At 37.8% G+C, this 20,472-nt stretch overlaps 1 protein-coding gene across 1 annotated transcript in view; it reads right to left on the bottom strand.

Annotated features, from left to right (window-relative positions):
- Positions 1–6,894: 6,894 nt before the first annotated feature.
- Positions 6,895–20,472, bottom strand: part of sh3gl1a (SH3-domain GRB2-like 1a) — a 29,409-nt gene continuing 15,831 nt past the window's right edge. Inside the window, exons 2-10 of the mRNA XM_053487157.1 lie at positions 20,313–20,381; positions 18,677–18,749; positions 18,120–18,263; positions 16,438–16,571; positions 15,490–15,648; positions 11,438–11,541; positions 11,073–11,200; positions 10,788–10,832; positions 6,895–8,809 (exon numbers count right to left, since the gene is read on the bottom strand). Of these exons, the coding sequence (XP_053343132.1) occupies positions 8,616–8,809; positions 10,788–10,832; positions 11,073–11,200; positions 11,438–11,541; positions 15,490–15,648; positions 16,438–16,571; positions 18,120–18,263; positions 18,677–18,749; positions 20,313–20,381 (1,050 nt within the window). The 3' untranslated portion in view covers positions 6,895–8,615. The remainder of the gene's footprint in view (positions 8,810–10,787; positions 10,833–11,072; positions 11,201–11,437; positions 11,542–15,489; positions 15,649–16,437; positions 16,572–18,119; positions 18,264–18,676; positions 18,750–20,312; positions 20,382–20,472) is intronic.

The raw sequence follows: 20,472 nt of genomic DNA, 5'->3' as shown, positions 1-20,472 counted from the left end.
ACTTAAAAAAAAAAGTCAAAATGTGCACATTCTGGCCATGGAAAACAACTCACATGAAAGAGTAGTAAAGAGAGGCATCTATGAATAGATGAGGTGGTGTGTGAGACCATCAATCATCTGCTATCAGTAAGGTCGTGGCTCTGGTTCAGAAAAATAATCATACGTAGGTTACACACTGGAATAGCACGTGTTGTATAAATGGGAGAGATCTACAAGCATAAACTTTGCCATTATAAGCTATCTAAAAATCATGATAACATCATGATAACAAGCCCCAGAGAATGGTCCATGATAATAAAACCATAATATAAAATAGTGGTTAGCACGGTCACTTTGTTTTTTCTCCGGTTCCTCCAGTTTTCTCCAAAAGTCCAAAGACATGCAGATTATGCTCTGCAAATTGGCCATAGTGTGTGAATGAGCGTGTATGTGTCTGTGTGCCTTACAATGGATTGGCACCCTATCCAAGGTGTACCCTGTGTACTCGTGCCCTACGTCTCCTGGTATAAGCGACCCTGTACACAGGACAAAGTGGTACAGACGATGAGTGAAATATTCTGAAACTATATAGGCTGTTTTGGAGCTTTTGGCTTTCCATAAACTGGCTAGCATGCCAGAACAAATGACATGCCTTCTTCTCCTGGTGAAAGCTGGCAGTCATCTATCTGCTCATAGATAAATCCTCTCTCTCTCTCTCTCTCTCTCTCTCTCACACACACACACACACACACACAATAGTCTGCTCACAACTCATATTTGGTGGCCAATACGACAGCCTCTGATTAGATTATTCCCTGAAGACATTTAGAGTATAAAGTGACCATTTTTTGTGATGTTGAGATAAACAACATCTTGTCCAGGGTATAATAATTTTTTTTAGTAGTAGGACATTTTGGTTCACATTAAAAAAATTATATGCATCAACATTCAGAGCTCAGTTAGACATAATTTTATGTTATATAAGGAATAAAATGAATGCTGTTACAGAAAAAGCATCAATGCTAGGAGAGTTGCTGGTATTTTCCATTTTATAGCACTTGCAGAAATGTTTTATGCCTTTCGTACTACAGCAGTTTGCTGATTCTTATAGTCTTGCATGTATTACCAAAGTACACACCGTAATTTTTATCAATTTATAGTTATATAAAACTATGTATAGATATGTATGAGCTGTTAATATTATAGAATGTTTACAAGACAAGTTGTCATACATTAACAAATATAAATATTAATTTTCCCAAACTTTTTTCCACCCTAAAATAAAAAGATAAAAATGTAGCAACAACAAACTGGAAAGCAGAAGATTCTCATATGGCGGGAAAAAAAAATTATGGACTATTACTGACAATGCACTGGACACTTCTGTAAATATTAAATAAATTAATTTTCCCTACAAAAAACCTCACCATATCAAAACTATGCATTTAAAAAAATAATAAATAACAGCACTTTTTTTTAAACTCATTTATTATTTGGCTTAAATTATGTCCACCATACAAGTCCCAATGTGTGAGCTGTTACTATAGAAACTACAGGACTTTTAGAACAAGTGCATGAATATAAACCTGTGATTTGAATTAGAGCCAACAGTACTCTCACAGTTTTCCACTGTTGTAGAAAATTTGAAAATGAGATCTCAATAGAACGGTGGTATAATACTAAATTGGCTATTTATTGCATTTTATTTCATTATTTAATAATGAAAGGAATCCACAAACTACAGGACCACATTAAAGAAGCCATGTTTAATACACTACACATATGATAATAAACAATAAGTACAGGATGAAAGGATAAACATAATTATTTTCAATACATGCTTTATCATGTTTAAAGCATGAATAATGCCTGAAGAGTGCCTGATGAATTCTGGCTTCATCATCTGGGAACATACCAGTGCCATTAGGAAGGGTAAAAAAAAAAAAAACTTTGTTGGGAAAATCTGATCATTCAGTATAATCAGGTCATTAGCTAACCTAATTTTTTGGCCAAATAGCTTTGCTAAACATAGACCTGACCAACAGAAGCAACCCCAGATCATAAAACTGCCTTCACAGGCTTATACAGTAGGCACTAGGCATGATGGGTGCAAGACTTTTCTTCTTACGTTGTTGCATCCATCACTCTCAAACAGGGTACCAGTGCTGCTCCACAGTCTATTCTTTAGCTCCCTAGCAAATTGTAGACAATTAGCCTCACTGATACTGTAAGTGTTTTTTTAGGCTACACAGCTGTTTAGTCCCAATCCTTTGAGGGATCTTCTTGGTTGTTTTCCTGTTCTTGATGCAGGACAATAAAATTTGACCCTTATGAATCAGTAGAACATCTTCGCCATAATTACAGGATATGTCTTTTGACATAGTTGTTTAGAAAATGAGAAGCTAGGCTGAATCAGTTAGGGTTAAAGAAGTTGTTTCCAGCTAAATCATATTATTCACTGTAGTAATTATTCAATGGAAGGCTCTTGCCCATTTGCTATTTCAAGTTTAAATAAAAACATTCTTATTTAAGCATTAAAAATATATTTAAGTCAGAAACCGGTTAGAAACAGGTGCAGATGACAGATATTCAGTCCAGTGTTTAGTACTGTATACTGATGATACTGAATGTTGAGTGGGTGAAACAGATGACAGCGGAAATGAGGTTGCTACTGAGGGTGTTACATAAACATCCCATTTGTAAATAGTATCTTTAGGCACTTTGCAGCCTATTACAGGAAAGTTTCTTAAACTTAATCTACATAAATTTAATTTAATATGAAGAAATGCGGCATCATAGTGGTGTAGTGGTTACCACTGTGGCTTCGCACCTTTAGGGTCAATGGTTCGATTCCCACCTTGGGTCGGTGTGCATGGAGTTTGGATGTTCTTCCTGTGCTTGATTTGTTTCCTCCCACAGTCCAAAAACATTCACATTAGGCTAATTGGGATTTCCAAGGTTGTGTGTGTGTGTTCCCCATGATGAACTGGCACCCTGTCCAGGGTTAATCTTCTGAGATAGCTCCAGACTTGCTGTGATTGTTTGGTTTTAACAGGTCTAAAGTAGGCCAAAAAAACATTCATGGCAACATTAAACCACTGATCAGGTAAGGTTTTCCAGTCTTTAACTGTCTTGTACTGGTCACTGTAGTTATTGATGGTCTTTCGGCTGATTCTGGCAAGGCGTCGCCACACACAAACCACACACATGGCACAGGTTTTATGCCAGATGCCCTTCCTGACGCAACCCTCCCATTTTATGCGGGCTTGGGACAAGCACTGCATCCAGTGGCTGGGATTTGGGCACTGGCTGGGAATCGAACCCGGGCCATGTGCATGGCAGGCAAAACACCTACCGCTGAGCCACCAGTAGTGGTCACAGTAGTTCTGTTCAGTTATTTACAGCTAGGAACAATTTTATGATGATATCACTTGTGGAAGAGGACATACCTTCTGTTTGCTTTTCCAGAGAGATTGATGCATGACAAAACGGATCTATTTTTGTGTTAATGACGACAAAAATTAATGAATACAGATAACTTCTGCTTGTTGAACAAACACTCCATTTAGAGCACACAGACTAATGCACCTGAAGGTTTACCTTAAATGGCTTTTAAGGAATATTTTAACAGTTCAGTGAACAATAGACTACAGAAATGACAGAAACATTTAATTATATACTGTAGTAAGCTCTGTCATTTTATCAAAGGGATTAAGAAAGGTGCTGTACTGTAAGTGCAGTTAAATCTATGGGTATAATAAAAGCATGCTGTTAGCTATTAGTGTATTATACGTCTGGTTGAAGTTCTGGTCACTTGGGACTACTTGCTGTGAATGAGAATGGCCCCATATGGGCAGCCTAAAGATGTCTTAGAAACCATGAGAGTGGATTTGGACGGCAATAGCTTAAAAGATTTTTTTGCTAAAATGGCTTCTTTAATGTGAGACAATGGCCTCATAAAGCTGCATAATGCACCCTGACTTTGACAGACCTTGACAGTGATACACCTACCTTCTCCAAATTGCGCATAACCTGGCTAGATGTTCTGAAGGGGTTTTCTTCACTAGGAATAAAATTCTTTGACCATCAATTTTATGTTTTTGTGGAATTTTAAGTATAGCCTGGATTTTTATAAGTCTGTCTTCCATCAAAATTGTATTGTTATGCATCAGAGTATTACCATAGGTCTTGCTGATTATACATTTTCTATTCCCTTAAACTATGAAGTTTTTACCTGGAATCCAAGCACAATAAAAGTATTCGGCTAAATCCACAACCCACCACTCGTGCAATTATTCATTCCAAAGTTTAGCTGAGTCCCACATGAAGCTTCTTCTCAACTTATTCTGAGATAAATTGAGTTGGTATCTTTCAAAGTTGCCTTTTATTTAATGTCACTTTCCCCGGTTCTAGTGGTTGTATTCCCAAATGCAATGAACTTTTTTGTTTTTGTTAAACCACTTGTATTTAAGATGAAGATCTACACTTTAATCATATGTTGATTTAAAATTTATTGTGGTGTACAGAAGAAAAAATACCCCCAATAATTCTATTTATCCATGCATACATTTTCTTCTATTTATCCTACAGGGTCAGCAGTTTAAGCAGAGACACCCAGACCTCCTTGGCCCTAGGCACCTTCACCAACTCCTCCACATGAGAGACACAAGATGTGTCTCATTTTGGACAAATTGTGAAGAGCGTGAAATTTTTTTATTTTGCCCATGCAGTCTATTCTTAAATTCTTTTTTAAAATGTTGCGATTTTTGCACTTTTGCTTTATATTTGTTCACATACAACTGTACAACTTTAAGCTCCCTATTTTATTGCAGTAAAATTTCTGCATTTACATTATCTACCACATTTTTAAAGTAATCTTGAAAATGGGACAGCCTTAGTCAAAATGTTGTGACATGATCCGGCAAGGAATTGAGACGGAGCCATAATCTCTGTATCTAATCCTTGGTCTCCCTCGAGGTCCTCTTCCCATTACACATGCTCGAAAACAACTCCCCAAGGAAGCATCCCGGAGGCATCCCAACCAGATGCCCAGACAACCTCAGCTGGCTTCTTTTAATGCAGAGGCTAGTTTGTGTGAGTTTGAGCTATAAGGCTGAGCCCAGCCACAATGCGAATGAAGGCCATTTCCACCACTATTCATGACCTCATTCATTTGATCACTTAGCAGAGCTCGTGACAATAGGTGAGGATTGGGAGGGGACATACATCGACTGGTAAATCAATAACTTTGCCTTTCAGCTCAGCTCTCTTTTCATCACAATAGACTGGTACGTACAATGCCCATATAACTGGATGCACTGATCTCTTTGCCAAGCTTTTGATTCAGTCTGAACAAGATCCTGAGATACCTGAACTACTCTGCTTGAAGCAGGATCTCATTTCTCATGCCTGAACAGAACAACCCATCCATTTCCAGCTGAGAACTAAATGCTTCGATTTAGAGGCGCTAACTCTGATCCCAGCAGCTTCAGTAAGGCGGCCCAGACTTTCACCCTGCTATACAGGGATCTAATGGTCTGTGATAATGGGCTCATCACCCCATACTCCCAAATCTCCCTCTGCAGAATCCCTCAATGGACACGGTTGTTATGGAGTGTCCTGTGAGGCACCTTATAAAAACCCCTCCCAACAATTTGAAATAAATAAGAATGTAAACATGTCCAAACCATTTAATATTTAGAGCTAACAATACGTAATGTTGATATTATAAAATATATTTTCTAAACCTAACTAATTTACACAATGCAGAACTCTTGTTTAGGGTAGAAAGTAAAGTAAAATATCAGCTTATAAAAAGTAAAAAAAAAAATTTTTTTCCTTTTAACAAGGGACATTCAATTTAAATTGGGACTTGTGATGAAATTTCCATTGAAAGAGAAAAAACGATTGATATTCACAGACTTCAAGCACAGCATGGTGACGAGACTCTTGGTTGCAGTAAAATATTCGAATGGTGCAAACATTTTAAAGAATGCTATACAGTACGTCTATGAATGACTATCCTGGGCGTGGTGGGTCGGACACCACTGCAGTCGTTGCGCTGAACACTGTTTGTGGGAATCCCTGATTCTTGGGGGAAGAAAGAAAAAAGAAACAGTACAGTCCTGACCTCCCTCCAATCCATTCCCAAATATTTGGGTCATTAAAAAAGTTCCAGCAATTTAGATGTGAAGTAGACACTTTGATCATGGCTCTGGTCTACTGAAAAACTTTCTATCTTGATGTTACCCATGAACTAGGGAAGCGCTCGTATGAGTGCATTAGTGTAGCAGGGGATTATATAGAGAAATAAAAGGTCTCCTGTTATTCTTCACAATCAAGAAAAAAAAAAGTAAATTCTCCCCATTTTAAGCTAACATAGCCATAAATTGCATTAGAATTTTTAATACCTAGTTTGAAAAAAACAAAAAACAGATGACTCAACAAAATGATTTTTGTGCTTGGTTGAGTCAACTAACCCCTCGATGGTAAAACTAAGATTTTTTGTCTGAAGCCATGACTAAGTATCATTGTGTAAATTAATTTACAAGTCAAGTAAAAAAAAAGAGACAGGTCACCTATAAAGCTGTTCAAGTGAGAAGCCACAGGCTGGTTAACACCTGTCCAAGTTTTGCATTTGGTCCTGGGGTACCTTGAACACCCCTGGCATACTGACATGTTTTTAGACAGTAAAAGGAAACAAGCAAGCCAAATCAGCTTGTTGCTACAAGATGCGGTAAGATAGGAACATCTCACACCGCCCAAGAGTAATATCAATCCACTATTCAGAAAAAAAGAAAATGTAGACCTTTTAATTTTTCTATTCAAGATGAGAATATATAAATTTTAATTCATATTTACTTAAAACAGAGAAACTTTTAAAACAGTAATGGAAGAGAGAAACGGGTACAAATGTTAAGGCTTTAAAACTTTAGTATAAACCTCATTTCCAAACGGAGCCCTTTTAAGACAAGACGCTAAAGCTACATAATATTCATATCTCATATCACAAGGTTCTCATGTATACCTAGGTTTCTTTGCAATGTTTTAAAATAAAGCTTTTTTGGCATTTTTGACATAACTGTCCTGTGAAACCTGGAATTCACAAATTAATACCTCAAATAAATACCATACGGAGTGTCCGACCATCTGTCCCTCCCCAGATTGTCCTCAAAAGCATTACAGCAAAAAGAAAGAAAACCTACAGATGCCACCACAGTGCAGTTCATTACAAAAGACAGACGCCTCATTTCACATTTTACTGTGCTGATGAAACATCCATTAAAAGAAAAAAAAAAAAAGGTGGTAGCGTGGACTCAAAAGACATAATGGCTCTGGAATGTCTTTAGGTAAAAGTAGACCGGTTTCAATTATGCTAAATATCTTAAAGGGTAGCAGCGAAAAAAGAAAAAAAAAAAGAGGAAAAAAAAGTTGTTTTTTTTGTAGTGTTGCTTACCAAATACAGTCTGGAAAGAAAAAGCAAATATAATACTACATCAGCCCAGACACGGAAGATAATATCGGAGTCATATAAACTCCTCATTTTTTAAGGCCTCATTTAACAGTTTGTGAGTTGAAAAAATAAACAAACTACATAAAACAAACCATGTGCTCCTTTTGTGGCATCATCTGTGCATGGAAAACTGTACATACAGATACCCACACCAACAACTTAAAAATAATAGTATTTAAAAAAAAAGAAAGGTAATTAAAATGGTCAATGTTTGGTCTTCAATTACTGGTTAAACTTATAGAGACTCACAGAGAGAGCAGCTCTGCTTCATCCAGACAGAAAGAACAGGGGAGGAAACAAAAGCATGGTTCATTTGAAAACTACTAGTTTCAGATTACAGACATGGACAAATCAAGTATCTGCCAAAGAAAAAAAAAAAAAAAACGAACATTTTCTTTTGGAATCAAGTGATTATTTTTTTCTTCCTGAATTTGCTCACCAAGTTGTTCCTTATTATTTCTCCTAACCAGCCAGAGAAATAGTCAGGGACGCCTGAGCAACACTGTTCACAACTAAACACGTGTCAGACCTTTCTGAATAACCCCTTTCAAAAGGTCAAACTATTCGTAAAAAAAATAATTAAAAAAAATAGGGTGAATACAATCATGATCAAACCTCTGAATGAAAGGTTCCTGCTGAGAAGCCAAATGATCTGTGGTGTTGTTTCGCGGGATGGCCACTAGAGGGCAGGGGGTACGCACACAAAAAAGGTCCATTGATTAAAAACTCAAAGATGAGCCTGTTTAAACAACTGTGAAAGGAAGACTTAAAAAGGACAGCAGATTTAAATAATAAACATTTTATAATATTGGTAATTTTTTTTTTTTTAGATTTTGGAAAAAATAAAGGATATAATCTCTCCTGGCTTAGTCAGTCCATGAGGAGGGCAGGGCAAGGATTCTTAATATGGTAGTGTTTTAGAGACCCTCCTCTAACGGCAAGCTGACTGAACAGACATACTGGGGGGAAAAATAAAACAGCACAGGACAAAACAAGATTGTGTGTCTTATGGCGTAGTTTGTATTCAATACACTGTTCCGAATCTCCAGCCTTTTCTCCTGCAGTGTTTAACTCTCCATCTCGTCCCAGCTGCAACTGTTCCTCGCTTCTCCAGTCATGGGCTTCAGTTAGAAAGTGGTACCACCACCTCCACGTAGTTGCAGGGAAAGTACCCGGCCTGGCCATGCAGCATGCCCTCGTACCAGTTCTCATCAATCTGGCTGGTCAGTGTGATGATGTCGCCCTCACGGAAAGCCAGCTCTCCATCGTTCTCTGGCTCGAAGTCATACAGGGCTTTACAGCAAGGCTGCTCCACTGCTATAAAGCGATGTGAAGGGGAGAAACAGCGCAAGATACAGAATGAGAAACAGGCAGATATATACATCGAAAGATGGGGTTGACACAGGTGTACACACAGAGACAGAAAAATACAGATATGCAAAGATGTATAGAGAGAGAAAGAGGGAGAGAGAGGCAGACAGATTGACAGACAGAGAAAATGAGAAAAATGTACAAAGAGGGAGTAAGAGAAAGATAGACAAAGGAAGACAGACATATTAGTACAGAGAGAGATGCATGCAGTCAGAAAAAAGGAGAAAAAATTGAGACAGAGCAAGGCAGCAAGAAGAAGAGAAATTCCAGCAGATGGCAAAACAATTAAAAGAGAGAGAGAGAGAGAAATTAGATTACTAGTTAATTTGTAAGAGATATAGCATTACTGTCTTTCTTCGTTTTCCCAATTACAGATTTTTTTTAAGACTAAAGTGAGTTTCTCTTAATTAAAATCTTAAATACTTTTACACTGCCTGGTCAAAAAAAAAAAAAAAAAAAAAAAAAAAACGTTGCACACCCTAAGATTTCATTTAGTCCCCTTTAGCTTTGATTACAGCACACAATGTGAGGGCCAGTTCATACGTGAAAATAACACCTCATGCTCCCAGAACCACTCTTTTACAATTTAAGTTTTGAAATACGCCCGTGTGGATCAGGGAGGGAAAATTCCATATGATCTAATTTTACTGCCACATAATGTTCCTGAGTGCATAGTTTACATGTTCTCCCAGTGCTTGGTGGGTTTCCTCCAGGTTTCCTCCCACATTCCAAAGATATGCAGGTTAGGCTAATTGCCATACCTATATCATAACACTACCTCCAGAGGCTTGTACAGTTGTACAGTTGTGTCATGCACTTTTCTTCTTACCCTGACGCACCCATCGGATGAATGAAGGATCAAAAAAGGGGAAGTCAGCAAACTACATATAGTGGACCCTCAGCATATAAAATTCTTGTTTGCGTCAGTGAAAATCCAAACAAAGCGAGTTTACATATTTGCTTTGTTTTTTATTTAGTGAAGTCATAGCAATTTATGTAACTCTCGTATGAATTAATTACTTAACAGATTAAATTTTCTTTTAACAGTTACTGAAGGATACAACGCCATAAAAACAAATGATCGGCAGCTTTATAGAAACCCATTACAGTATATGGCTGCGCAACATGTTACGAAGCCACTTTCAGTTTCATTTTTAAAGCCACCATTGCCAAGAGTTTAAGGTTAAAGCAAAAATCTAAAGCAATTTCTTTCATATTTTTACATTTACATATTTTTTTTTCTAAATGTTTTGGTTGTTTTTATGTGTACAAATATAATTACAGTGTTGGAAATTAATAATATTGGTAATGTTTTGGGCTGAAACGGATTATCTGCTTCGAAATTTCACCTTGAAAACTCACCACTGGAGCAGATTTAATTCATATACCGCGGTAAACTTTTTCTATTGCTCCAAATTCCAATATTTATGCTCCCTAGCAAATTCTCCCACCTCATTAGTCTCACTAACAATTGGTTTTCCTATTGGCTAAACTGCTGTTTAGTCTCAGTCCTATAAGTTCATCACATTGCGTGTGTATGGAAATGCCTTTATTTTCACTATTACTGCTGATCTTTTAACCATGCACCTTCACCAAGGGTTTATGATTTCTTTGTTTTTTTTCCCTAAACAGATTTTGTCCACAAAGTTGACGGTTCAACACTATCCCTCCCTTCATGTTAAAGGCTTCTTAACCCAGTTCTAGTCAGTTCACGTCTCCTAAGTTGTTTTCTTTTCTTGATATATACTGTATATTTCCCAACCTGGACATAGTGCTATTACTGCTTTAAGTGTTTACAGACGGGATCGTCTCAAAAAAGCTGAAATTATTCTCAAAAAAGCTCAAATTATTCCTGTTAGAATATAAAGTGTATAAAGAGTAATATATAATGTGTATGAATATGAGGTGTGTGTGCGAGACTCACATTGGCGTTTCTGGCGTGTGGAGTTTCGGTTGGGTAAAACAGGCGCTGCAGGAATAAAGAGAACATCATGAGTACACTGTGTCAACTATAAACAGCTGTTCCTTCAGCAGACTCTCTGCTTCTCTCTCTTCACATTAATAGGACAGAAAAAAAAATCTTAATTAATTCACAGCTTCTGATTGAACTCAACAGTGCCCCCGAAAACATGTAGGTAATAGTCATTATGATTCATGTTCACGCTGACTGGAACAGGACAGCGCAGGCAGGAAGTGAGGTGAAGCTCACCTGGATTAAAGCTCGACTGCACAGGTGGAGGACTGTAGCCCCCGTTAGGAGACTCGAGGTCGGAGTCAAAGCTGGGCATCGGCTTGGGCATCCGCTTCTGACGTGGCTGAGCCTGGGCATAGTTCAATCTGACACACACAAACACAGAAGCATGTGAGTCAAGAAAGTAAAGAAAAAGAAATCAAGTTTCAGACAAGAAAGAAAAAAGAAAAAATAAGAGAAGCCATCAAACAATGAACAGTATGAAAAAAGGCAGGAAAACATAAGAAAAAGGAAGACAATATCAGAAAGATATGAAAAATAAAGCGAGGTCATGTAACTGCAAAGAGGAGGAAAAAAACTGAAGAGGAGTGAGAGATTCACACCTGTCTTTCATTTTCTCAGACAGTTCTTCCAGCACCTCCACCGCCTGCCTGTGATACTGCAGCTGCGACTCCACCAGAGCTGAGAGCTGGCTCACCTGTTCCACCTACATGCACAACACACACACGATTAAAGAAAAGCCAAGCACATCTTTATTCTTCATTTAAGTGTTACATATGGAACTAAATAACCAGGCAACGTTTTCCAAAGGAGCAGCTGCTCTGTTCGGCACAAACAGCGTTCTGAAGCAGATGAGGCAGTGCCTGAGTGAGCAGCTAATCCGAGAGCCAGAAAGCCAAGACAGATGGAAAGACGGTCTTTATCTAACTTTAGAGATTGCCTCTGAAAGAGGTACAGGAGGAATTGAAATGAGAAGATCACACAGCAACTCTTCACAGTGAAAAGCTCGACGTCTGGTGCAATTTAAATCGTTCTGAACTGCAGTTGAACTGCAACAGAAGTGAACGAATCAATTTAAATCATGTGATTGATGTCCTGTTCCTTTCCATTTCCTATTTTATACCAGCAGAGAAAAATGATGTAGTCTGCAATAAGCGAAAAGAAGGACGAATTGATGAGTCACATACTGTAAACTATCCAAACTTCAAAAGGTTTGGTGTGCAAAATAAAAGTGAATACGATACGGCATAAACAAGTCTAGAAGCCCTCCTTTGTACTGACATATGGAACTTGGTGTGCTTTCATACCTGACTTGCTTGCGCTACTGAACACCCCACCTGTACTCAGGTTCGTACCAAGTAACTGAAGCCTGGTTCGTGACCAGCTGACAACCCAGCACCTGCAGGGTCGAGAGTACGATTCACATCTCGGGACAGTGTGGGTGTGGAGTTTGCATGTACTTCCAGTGCATTATTGGTTTCCTTGCAACATGTGCAATTTGAACAACCTTTAAACAAGACCTTTGCAAGTACATTACCAAAGATGGAAGCAGTTTGTATTTTAATTTTTTTGCAAAAGATATACCTTTAAGAAATTAGGCCATTAAATTTTAGTCCATTAAAGTTTGTACGTTTATCTAAATTATGTCAAATTTATCGAACCAAGCATCAAAAGACTGACTTGATTACATAATGGCTTTAATTCCACGGCTCTAAACACAAGCAAAGAGAATGAGGCTTGACAGTACTCTTTTGTGTTCATGATAAATGTGGTAATTTGGTGTTAATGAATAAATAAATAAATAAATAAATAAATAAATGAATAAACAACTTAACTGAACAAGCAATGCATTTAGAGCACACAGAATTTAATTCATATTAATTAATTTCTCTTTTAATGGCTATTAAGGAATAATTTTAACAGCTCGGTAAAGAGTGGAGTGGAGTGTAGAATAGTCAGAAATATTCAACCTTTAATAATGCGCACTAGCAGGTTATGAAAGGGTTAAAGAATATTTCTATTAGAAGAGTTAGGCCGATCTAGCATGCTGTTAACCGGTTGCTATATTATATTCGAGCTTTTCTCTAATCAAAATGCACTCATGACCTGCAGAGGACCAAAATAAGTTATAATGAGGATGAATAAGAAGTAAGTATGAAAATAATTTAATGTGCATGAAAATTGAAAAATAAAAGACGAAACGTTTAGTATAAAAATAGCTCTAATTGATGGCCACATTACAAGCCTCGTTTTTCCTTCAGATCTAATCTTCCTGCCTCGACAGCCTACATTCATGTTCGGAGTGACCTGCATTATCAGAGGCCTCTGTCCAGTCAATTATGGAACATACACAAAAGTCACAAATTATAGAGGAAAATTGGGTTATTTGCAGTTTCATCACTGCATTAGTGCTAAAATGATCACATACGCATGAATGGGTTTTCCTCGGGGGGTCAGAGAGCAGCTCATCAGCTGTTCATGATCAGAGCGAAAATTTGAGGAGGAAAAAGCAAGCTGTATAGATGAGACACGTTTCACGATATTTCCAGCCATTACCGGCACATCTGGGCTAAGGAAAATGGCGATGTGTAATGATGGTCATTACGGTCACAAAGTCAAAGTCATACGCTACAGTGAATTGAGCACTGTATGAGAAAGCCTGTTTTTAACATGCTCAGACAAAAGAAAAACATGGAGAATATATTCATTTTAAAAAGTTGACACAGATCTCAGAGGTTTTCGCCTCCTATGTACAGGGTCTATGCAGTACCTATCTAAGTACCAGTCAAAAGTTTGTCTAATACTGGATTTTTTTTCAAAACTATGAAATAAAACATAAGGCATTATGCATTTAAATAACAACAACCATAAATTATTTTACCATGATGAAACTGACTCTCGTCAGTTTTGCACTTCACGGCCATTGTACTTTACAGAGCATAAGGAGCAGACATGCTTAATATCAACTGTTCAAAGAAGATTATTGCAAATTTTGGATGCCTTCATAAAAGAAAGAAAGACCATGCAATTGGGATTTTTTTTTTTTTAAATCAACAAAGACCATGGAATCAGAACATGTGTCCAGACTCTGGCTGGTAGTTTAACTAGGCTCCTGCTGAGTCATACCCCACCAGAGAAGCCGGGCAGGGCTCGTCATCGTCCTACTGTATATGAGGTCACAAAGAAAGAAAGGATGAAAAAAATCTGATTTGCTTGTTTAAGAACAGGCCAAAACGAAAAAATTGAAAAGTGTTTTTTTTTTTTGTTGTTGTAGACCCATCTGAATATATAAAAAATATATATTTTTTAAAGTGAATAATAATACAGTACGCCCCCTTAAAAAGTGTTGAAATGTCTAATGCACAGAACACCCAAAATGACATTAGCCTAATAAAGCCATTTCGGGTGTCAAAAAAATATGTATAACAAAATACATAAATGATGAAAGAGGTGTTCGAGTTTTTAGGAAATAACTAAATGCTAATGCTTTGTTAAAAAAAGAATGAATTCAATAAGACTTTATCATGCTTTCATTCATCAATTACTATCTCAATGTTTTTCCAATCCAATCCAGACAATGCAAACTTGCGGCTTTATTACGTGTCCTCGAAAAAATAGAACAAGGAAATCATTTCAGTCAAATATATCACTCAATAGGTTTTGAAGATGTAATGGTAAAGTTCAGTTGCAGTTTAAAATGTTGAATGTGAACCTTACCAAGCAAAGATTAACAGTGCACTGAAATGATACGGATGTTACTTTAGACTGGAAACCTGATAATAACAGCATTAATACACTGCTGGACTTGGACAGATACACACTGCTTATACGCTACAGGCTCTGTGTTAGCAGCGGGGAATCTGATCCTGTTCTGACCAACAGTAATTGTAAGACAATGTAATATGACTACTTTCTTAATAATTATTTTACTTACAAATGTGCATGTTCAAGGTTGTTTTCCCATTCCGTTTAATAATTCATGCGATATTTTCATTGCAGAAGCTAGTACTCATACAGCATTAACAAAGCACTACACGTCCTGTAGATATAGACACATTCTGCGCTGTAGATTTCAATTAGTGGATTGGTTTTGCTGGTTTTTTGGTTCTGCTGTAGAGCTTTCCTTCGTGTTTTTACTGTAATATTTTAGGTTTCGTCAGTCAATAATCTCTTTTTGTATTCATTTAGATCTCCTCCACTACACCACTTATTAATGATTAATCACTTTTTAATTAGGAGATCCCACATGGGAATTCTAATGATTTAGCTGAATAAAACATACGCCTACCCACTCAAACATGCAGAATACATATTATATGAAAAAAATAAACATATTTTAAGGGTGGAGTATGTCTACCCATATTCCCTACAGTGTCTGAAACATATGCTAATAACAGGCAGATGGTGAGGGCTGCTGGGTAATTGGCTGCCAGTAAGACTGTCCCCTGATATTCTCTTGAATCCCCCGAGAAAGAGAGAGAGAGAGGAAAAGCCTAGTGAGTCATTCAGCTGCTTCTCTGTCAGACTACTGCCTCGAACATGGCGTTGAACATGTGAAGTTTAGCAATCCAGACATCCGCAAAGGTTCTTGGAGTTATCTTCGTGTATTGTGTGGTTTTTGTCTAAATAAATTCGACCCATAATGTCTACTCACATCAGTTTCTAAGAGATTGTGCATGCTGATCTCGGCAGCCTCTTTGGACTCGTGGAACTTCTCTAGAGAAAGACGCAGCTCCTCGTCTGGGATCTTTCCCTGACGTTTCTTCTTGTAGTCGTAATCTAGCCTCCGGCCCTCCACCTTCTTCAGCTGATGCTATTGTGGTGGGACAAACAGAAACAGTGTTAAAAAAAAAAAAAAAAACAGAACAGAACATTATGACTTGACTCGTTCTTCTAATGTTGGTGAATTATTATGATACATACAGTATATAAATGTCAGCATGCAACAATTAGTAATATAAACATATACCAGGGATGTTCAAGTCAAACTGGGACTTTTGATTGTGCAAATCTCAGTTGTGAGAGTAAAAATCTACCTTTATTTTGCTGTATAATACCCTGCTACACGTTTCACTAGTGCTTGAATACAGTTTTCTCAGCCAGAGCGATGATTGGACTGCTTGCTACATGTCTGAAATATTGACCACCCAGGAACTCCTTCAATAACCCAAACATGAGGAAATGGCTTTCCGGGGGATGTGGTGACAACAACTCCCATCTGAGTTCCATGTGCAAGTGGTGTTTATGAATGACTGTGTGTAAACCTCCCACGGACAGATGTGTCACTTCCACAATTATCAGTCGTTTCAATCTCTAAATGTTCACGGAAATGACTGCAGTGGGCTCTGAGCCACCACACGTTGGATCGTCATTCACTGATGTGTGGCCTTCTTTAAAAAGCTTTGGAGCATTCAAATGTTTTCTTGCGACTAAGTGTCTTAGCCATTTGAAGTCTTCTGTAAATGTTTGACTAATTTCATCTCAAGTCCTGGGTTGACTTGAACACCCTTCATACATTAAAAGATTATAAGCTGTTCCATACAGTACCTAGCTTAAAACTATTTAATTCAGGGGGAAGAAAACAATCCTGCCATTCTTTTACCTGGATGTCTTTGAGATCCTTGTCCACAATGGTCTGAAAAGGGTCGATAAAGTTCTGCTTAACGTCAATATCCAGAGAATCCTTTACTTCAGCCATCCTCCTCATAGACTCCCCCATTTCAACAAGAGCGCCACCTACAGAGCAGAAGAAAGTTTTGGTCTTGCCTTCCTGGGATGGTCTTCATGAGAGCCAGGTTCATTATGGTGCTTGAGAAGTTTCCAAATACACTTGACATTACTGTTCTTGCAAGAAATGTTCCAGAACAGCTGACTTTTATGTCTTAAAATAACAACTGACTATTGTTGTTTTTTACTTGATTAGCTAATACCGTATGTTATTTTATAGTTTTTAAAAAATCCAATATTGTTCTTGAATGGGGAAACTTTTGTCTGGTACTGTATGCATGTGTATGTGTGGGTAAAATCTGGGTGTTTTTTCCCCACATATGAAATTTCATTTCATCATCAGGCCATAAAGTTAAAAATTTAAACTAACATTTAAAATAAGCAAGAAAAATAGCAATGTAAATGTAATGGTGCAATTTAACTTACTTTTCCAACTTTAATTTCAAATTCACTTATTACATTAACATTTGCAATATGATGTAGTCTTATTGTGATTTTATTTAAACAGGCATTTTGGATGATTCATGAGTACATTTATTTCAATTAAAATGCGTTTCCCAAATTGTATTATTTTGCATTAGGTTATGCATTTGTGGTGTCAAAATGCTAATTAAAATGTCACTCATCTTAAGTGCATCTGTACTTATAGTACAAGGACTGTGCTTTCATTTAAATTATTAAACTTAGCACCTGTTTATAGCATTTACTGAGTCAGAATTAGCTTGTGAACATGCATTTGCATTTTCATGCATTAGGGTGGGACAACAGCATGCTAAACATGTGGGTGTTTTTTTTTCCCCCTTTCTTTCTTTTTGAGATACAGTACATGGCAGCCGCAGCTATGGTTTCAGTTGGAATCTGTACAGCAGGCCTCCATCTTCTCTGTAGAGTGTAGAGACTTGCTTTGCCACGGCTCTCAGTTTACCAATGACAATATCTGTGTCAGTGCTAGACAAAGCAAAAAAGTCTGCTATCCTTTCTATTAAAACTTCACATTGATCACAAGTAAATGCTGTTTTAGCCATCTCTACCTGTTCTACTGTCTGGGGAATTATACCAAGAGGCTTTGTAGCTGTAGGCGCCATATAGCTGCATGGCTAGTCCTGGTTAGCAATAAGGCTAGTTTGGAGAGAAAAACTGTTGAATTTGTACTAAATCCACAATCATTTGGAAACATACAAACTTCATTTGGACTGCAGAAGACCTTCATATGGGTCAACTGAATTTTTTAATGGGGAATTTGGTTCAGTTTAGTTAGCATATACTAGTTAGCATTCCAGGTGACAAACCTTACAGTCAGTGTATAGAGCAGGAACATTTACAACAATCTACATCTATGGTAAAGTTGATTTATGATAGACTTGAAAAATTGTGAACTATCCCTTTGGACTGTTTCACACTTATTCCCATTTCTTAACTTCATCTTAGCCTCAGGCACTAATCCAAGTATTTGATAAAATTAGCCTTATTTGAATATCAAATACATAAAATCCTTCAGCAAGGTCACATTTCTGTGAGCAGTCTAACCTACTCACACACAGACTCACACACACGTACCAAAGTTGGTTTCCTCCCCCATCTCGCGTCCGTATCTGACCATGCACTCCCCCAAAACCCCCTCTGCCTGTGGATATCCAGTACTCTTCACCTGCCCCCGGATCTTCGACATAGTGTTCAGCATGGATAGTTTGGCCCGAGATGCTGACAACAAAATGCAGAACACAGATACAGTGAGATAACATGCAAATCCTACTGCAACTTTCCATGCACATAGGGATACACAGATATTAAGCAACAGTATAGCAAGTGTTCGACTGTCCATTTAAAAATTCCTATCATGTTTAAAAAAAAACTTGTTCCTAAGAATTTACCACAGCTCTGGCGACATGAAGAAACACTTAAATCAGTGGCAAGATCAGACATGTACAAAAGCTTAGATGCACACGCTTTATAACCTAGTGATTTCTTCTAATAGAGAGCTTTTCTAATTAAATTAGATTGCGTCTTTAGACAAATCTGAAATAAAACTTTTTTTTTCCTCCCCACTAGCAACTACAATCAGCTCAAACATAAATGCAGTCCGGCTAGACAGCTTTTCTTTTTGTATTGGTTACCTGGGTTGGGCTGCAGATACTCTGACGTCCTAGCCAACACATCCACAATGGCCTTACTGGTGATATCAGCCTTCTGTAAAACACACAGAGCAGGGAGATACAGTAGGATTAACAATTATGGCTGGGTAACACTCAATATTACACCTCACACCATCAGGCAACAATCGAAAAGAATTATAATTAGAGGTGTGCAGAAGGACTTGGATCCCATGGCAGCAGGAGGTCAGATTTAAAGCTCAGGACAAAAAAAGGTCATGCTCATTAACACTGAAACACTTTGGACATGACTGGATGGGTTCGAATATTCATTTTACATAAATGTTTCATTCTGGTTTGGGTCTCTATGGTTTAAATCGCTCATTTGTTTTCATTTTGGACCAGAAAGAAAACATGTAAACATGAAAGCAACATGGTTGTGGTAGGCATGGAACTGGCCAAGCCTTATACAGGAGTTAATGGGATTGGTCAAAATGTTTGCAGGACTGGTTGGGATTTGTTACATTTTCTCTGCAGGAGTGGGCCAAACTGGTTCAAATATTTGTAGAAGGGGCAGATGCAGGTGCAGGGGTCTTAAGGGTCTTTAAGAAGGGAAAGAATTAGATCACAATTTCTATAGAAGCAGGAGGGAACGGTTCAACGTTTTACAGACGAGGGAGTTATTGATCAAAATTTCCGCAGGAAAGGGAGGGATTGGTCAAACTTTCTGAAAGAGCTAGTGGGATTGGTACCGCTATGCAAATGAAGGAGGTGCAATATGAATATAGATTTCTTCAGGGTGAAAGTATAGATGTCTTGCCAACATCCCTTGATCTGCTGGAGTAGTCAGACTTTCTGGTTAAAATTGCAGGACTGAGAGGGATTGATAAAACTTTCTGCAGGAGTAATAAGAGGGGCTGGTCAAATCTTTTGCACAATTAACAGGGATTGGTCAAATGCTTCTTGGTGCAGCAGATGTGGCATGAACTCTACAGTTGGAGGAAAATGAGAGATTGGTCAAACATCGGCAGAAGAAGGTACGACTTTTCAACCTTCCTGCAAGATAAGGTAGCATTGGTCAAACAATCCCTGGGAAAGGTTGGAATCAGTCCAGCAAGAAAGGGCAGGATTGGCCAAACTTTCTGCAGGAAAAGACAGGATTGGGCAAACCTTCTGCTAGAGAAGACAGGATTGGGCAACCCTTCTGCTAGAGAAGACAGGATTGGGCAACCCTTCTGCTAGAGAAGACATGATTGGGCAAACCTTCTGCAGGAGAAGACATGATTGGTCAAATCTTCCACAGGTTAAGACAGGACTGAGCTACTTTTTGCAGAAGACATGATCAATCTTTTAAAAAAGTGAGATTAAAGTAGGATTTAAAAAAAAATATGCAAAAATAATATATGCAAAATATGCAGGTGCAACATAAAAAATTTTCTATATTGACTGGCATTTGTTTAGATTCTCTATGAATTCTTAGTAAATGAGGGTCTGTTTTCTTCTTTTAAAGTCAGTGAATTGATATGCTAAGAATGCTGATTATATTTGTTAAGAGCCCTTAGGGTTTGGAGCGTCAGATACAGGACACCTATGATTATTTTAAATAGCAGGTATACACAGTTCTGTCTCCTGCTACAGGAGGTTGTGGTTTGTCCCTCACCCTCTCCAGGTCCTTGAAGTCTTCATCCAGCTTAGTGCCTTCTGCGGCTCCTACTTTCTCACTGACCATCTGTAAAAAAAATAAAATAAAAATAAAAACAACATAAATATATAGTATTCTATACACAAATACATGGGAAGAGAAAAAGGGAGAAACTTAA

Source organism: Clarias gariepinus, chromosome 25, assembly GCF_024256425.1.
Source record: "Clarias gariepinus isolate MV-2021 ecotype Netherlands chromosome 25, CGAR_prim_01v2, whole genome shotgun sequence".
In the NCBI taxonomy this organism is placed as follows: domain Eukaryota; kingdom Metazoa; phylum Chordata; class Actinopteri; order Siluriformes; family Clariidae; genus Clarias; species Clarias gariepinus.
The sequence above is the reverse complement of the archived record's forward strand: the minus strand, read 5'-3'. Positions and strand labels throughout refer to the sequence as shown.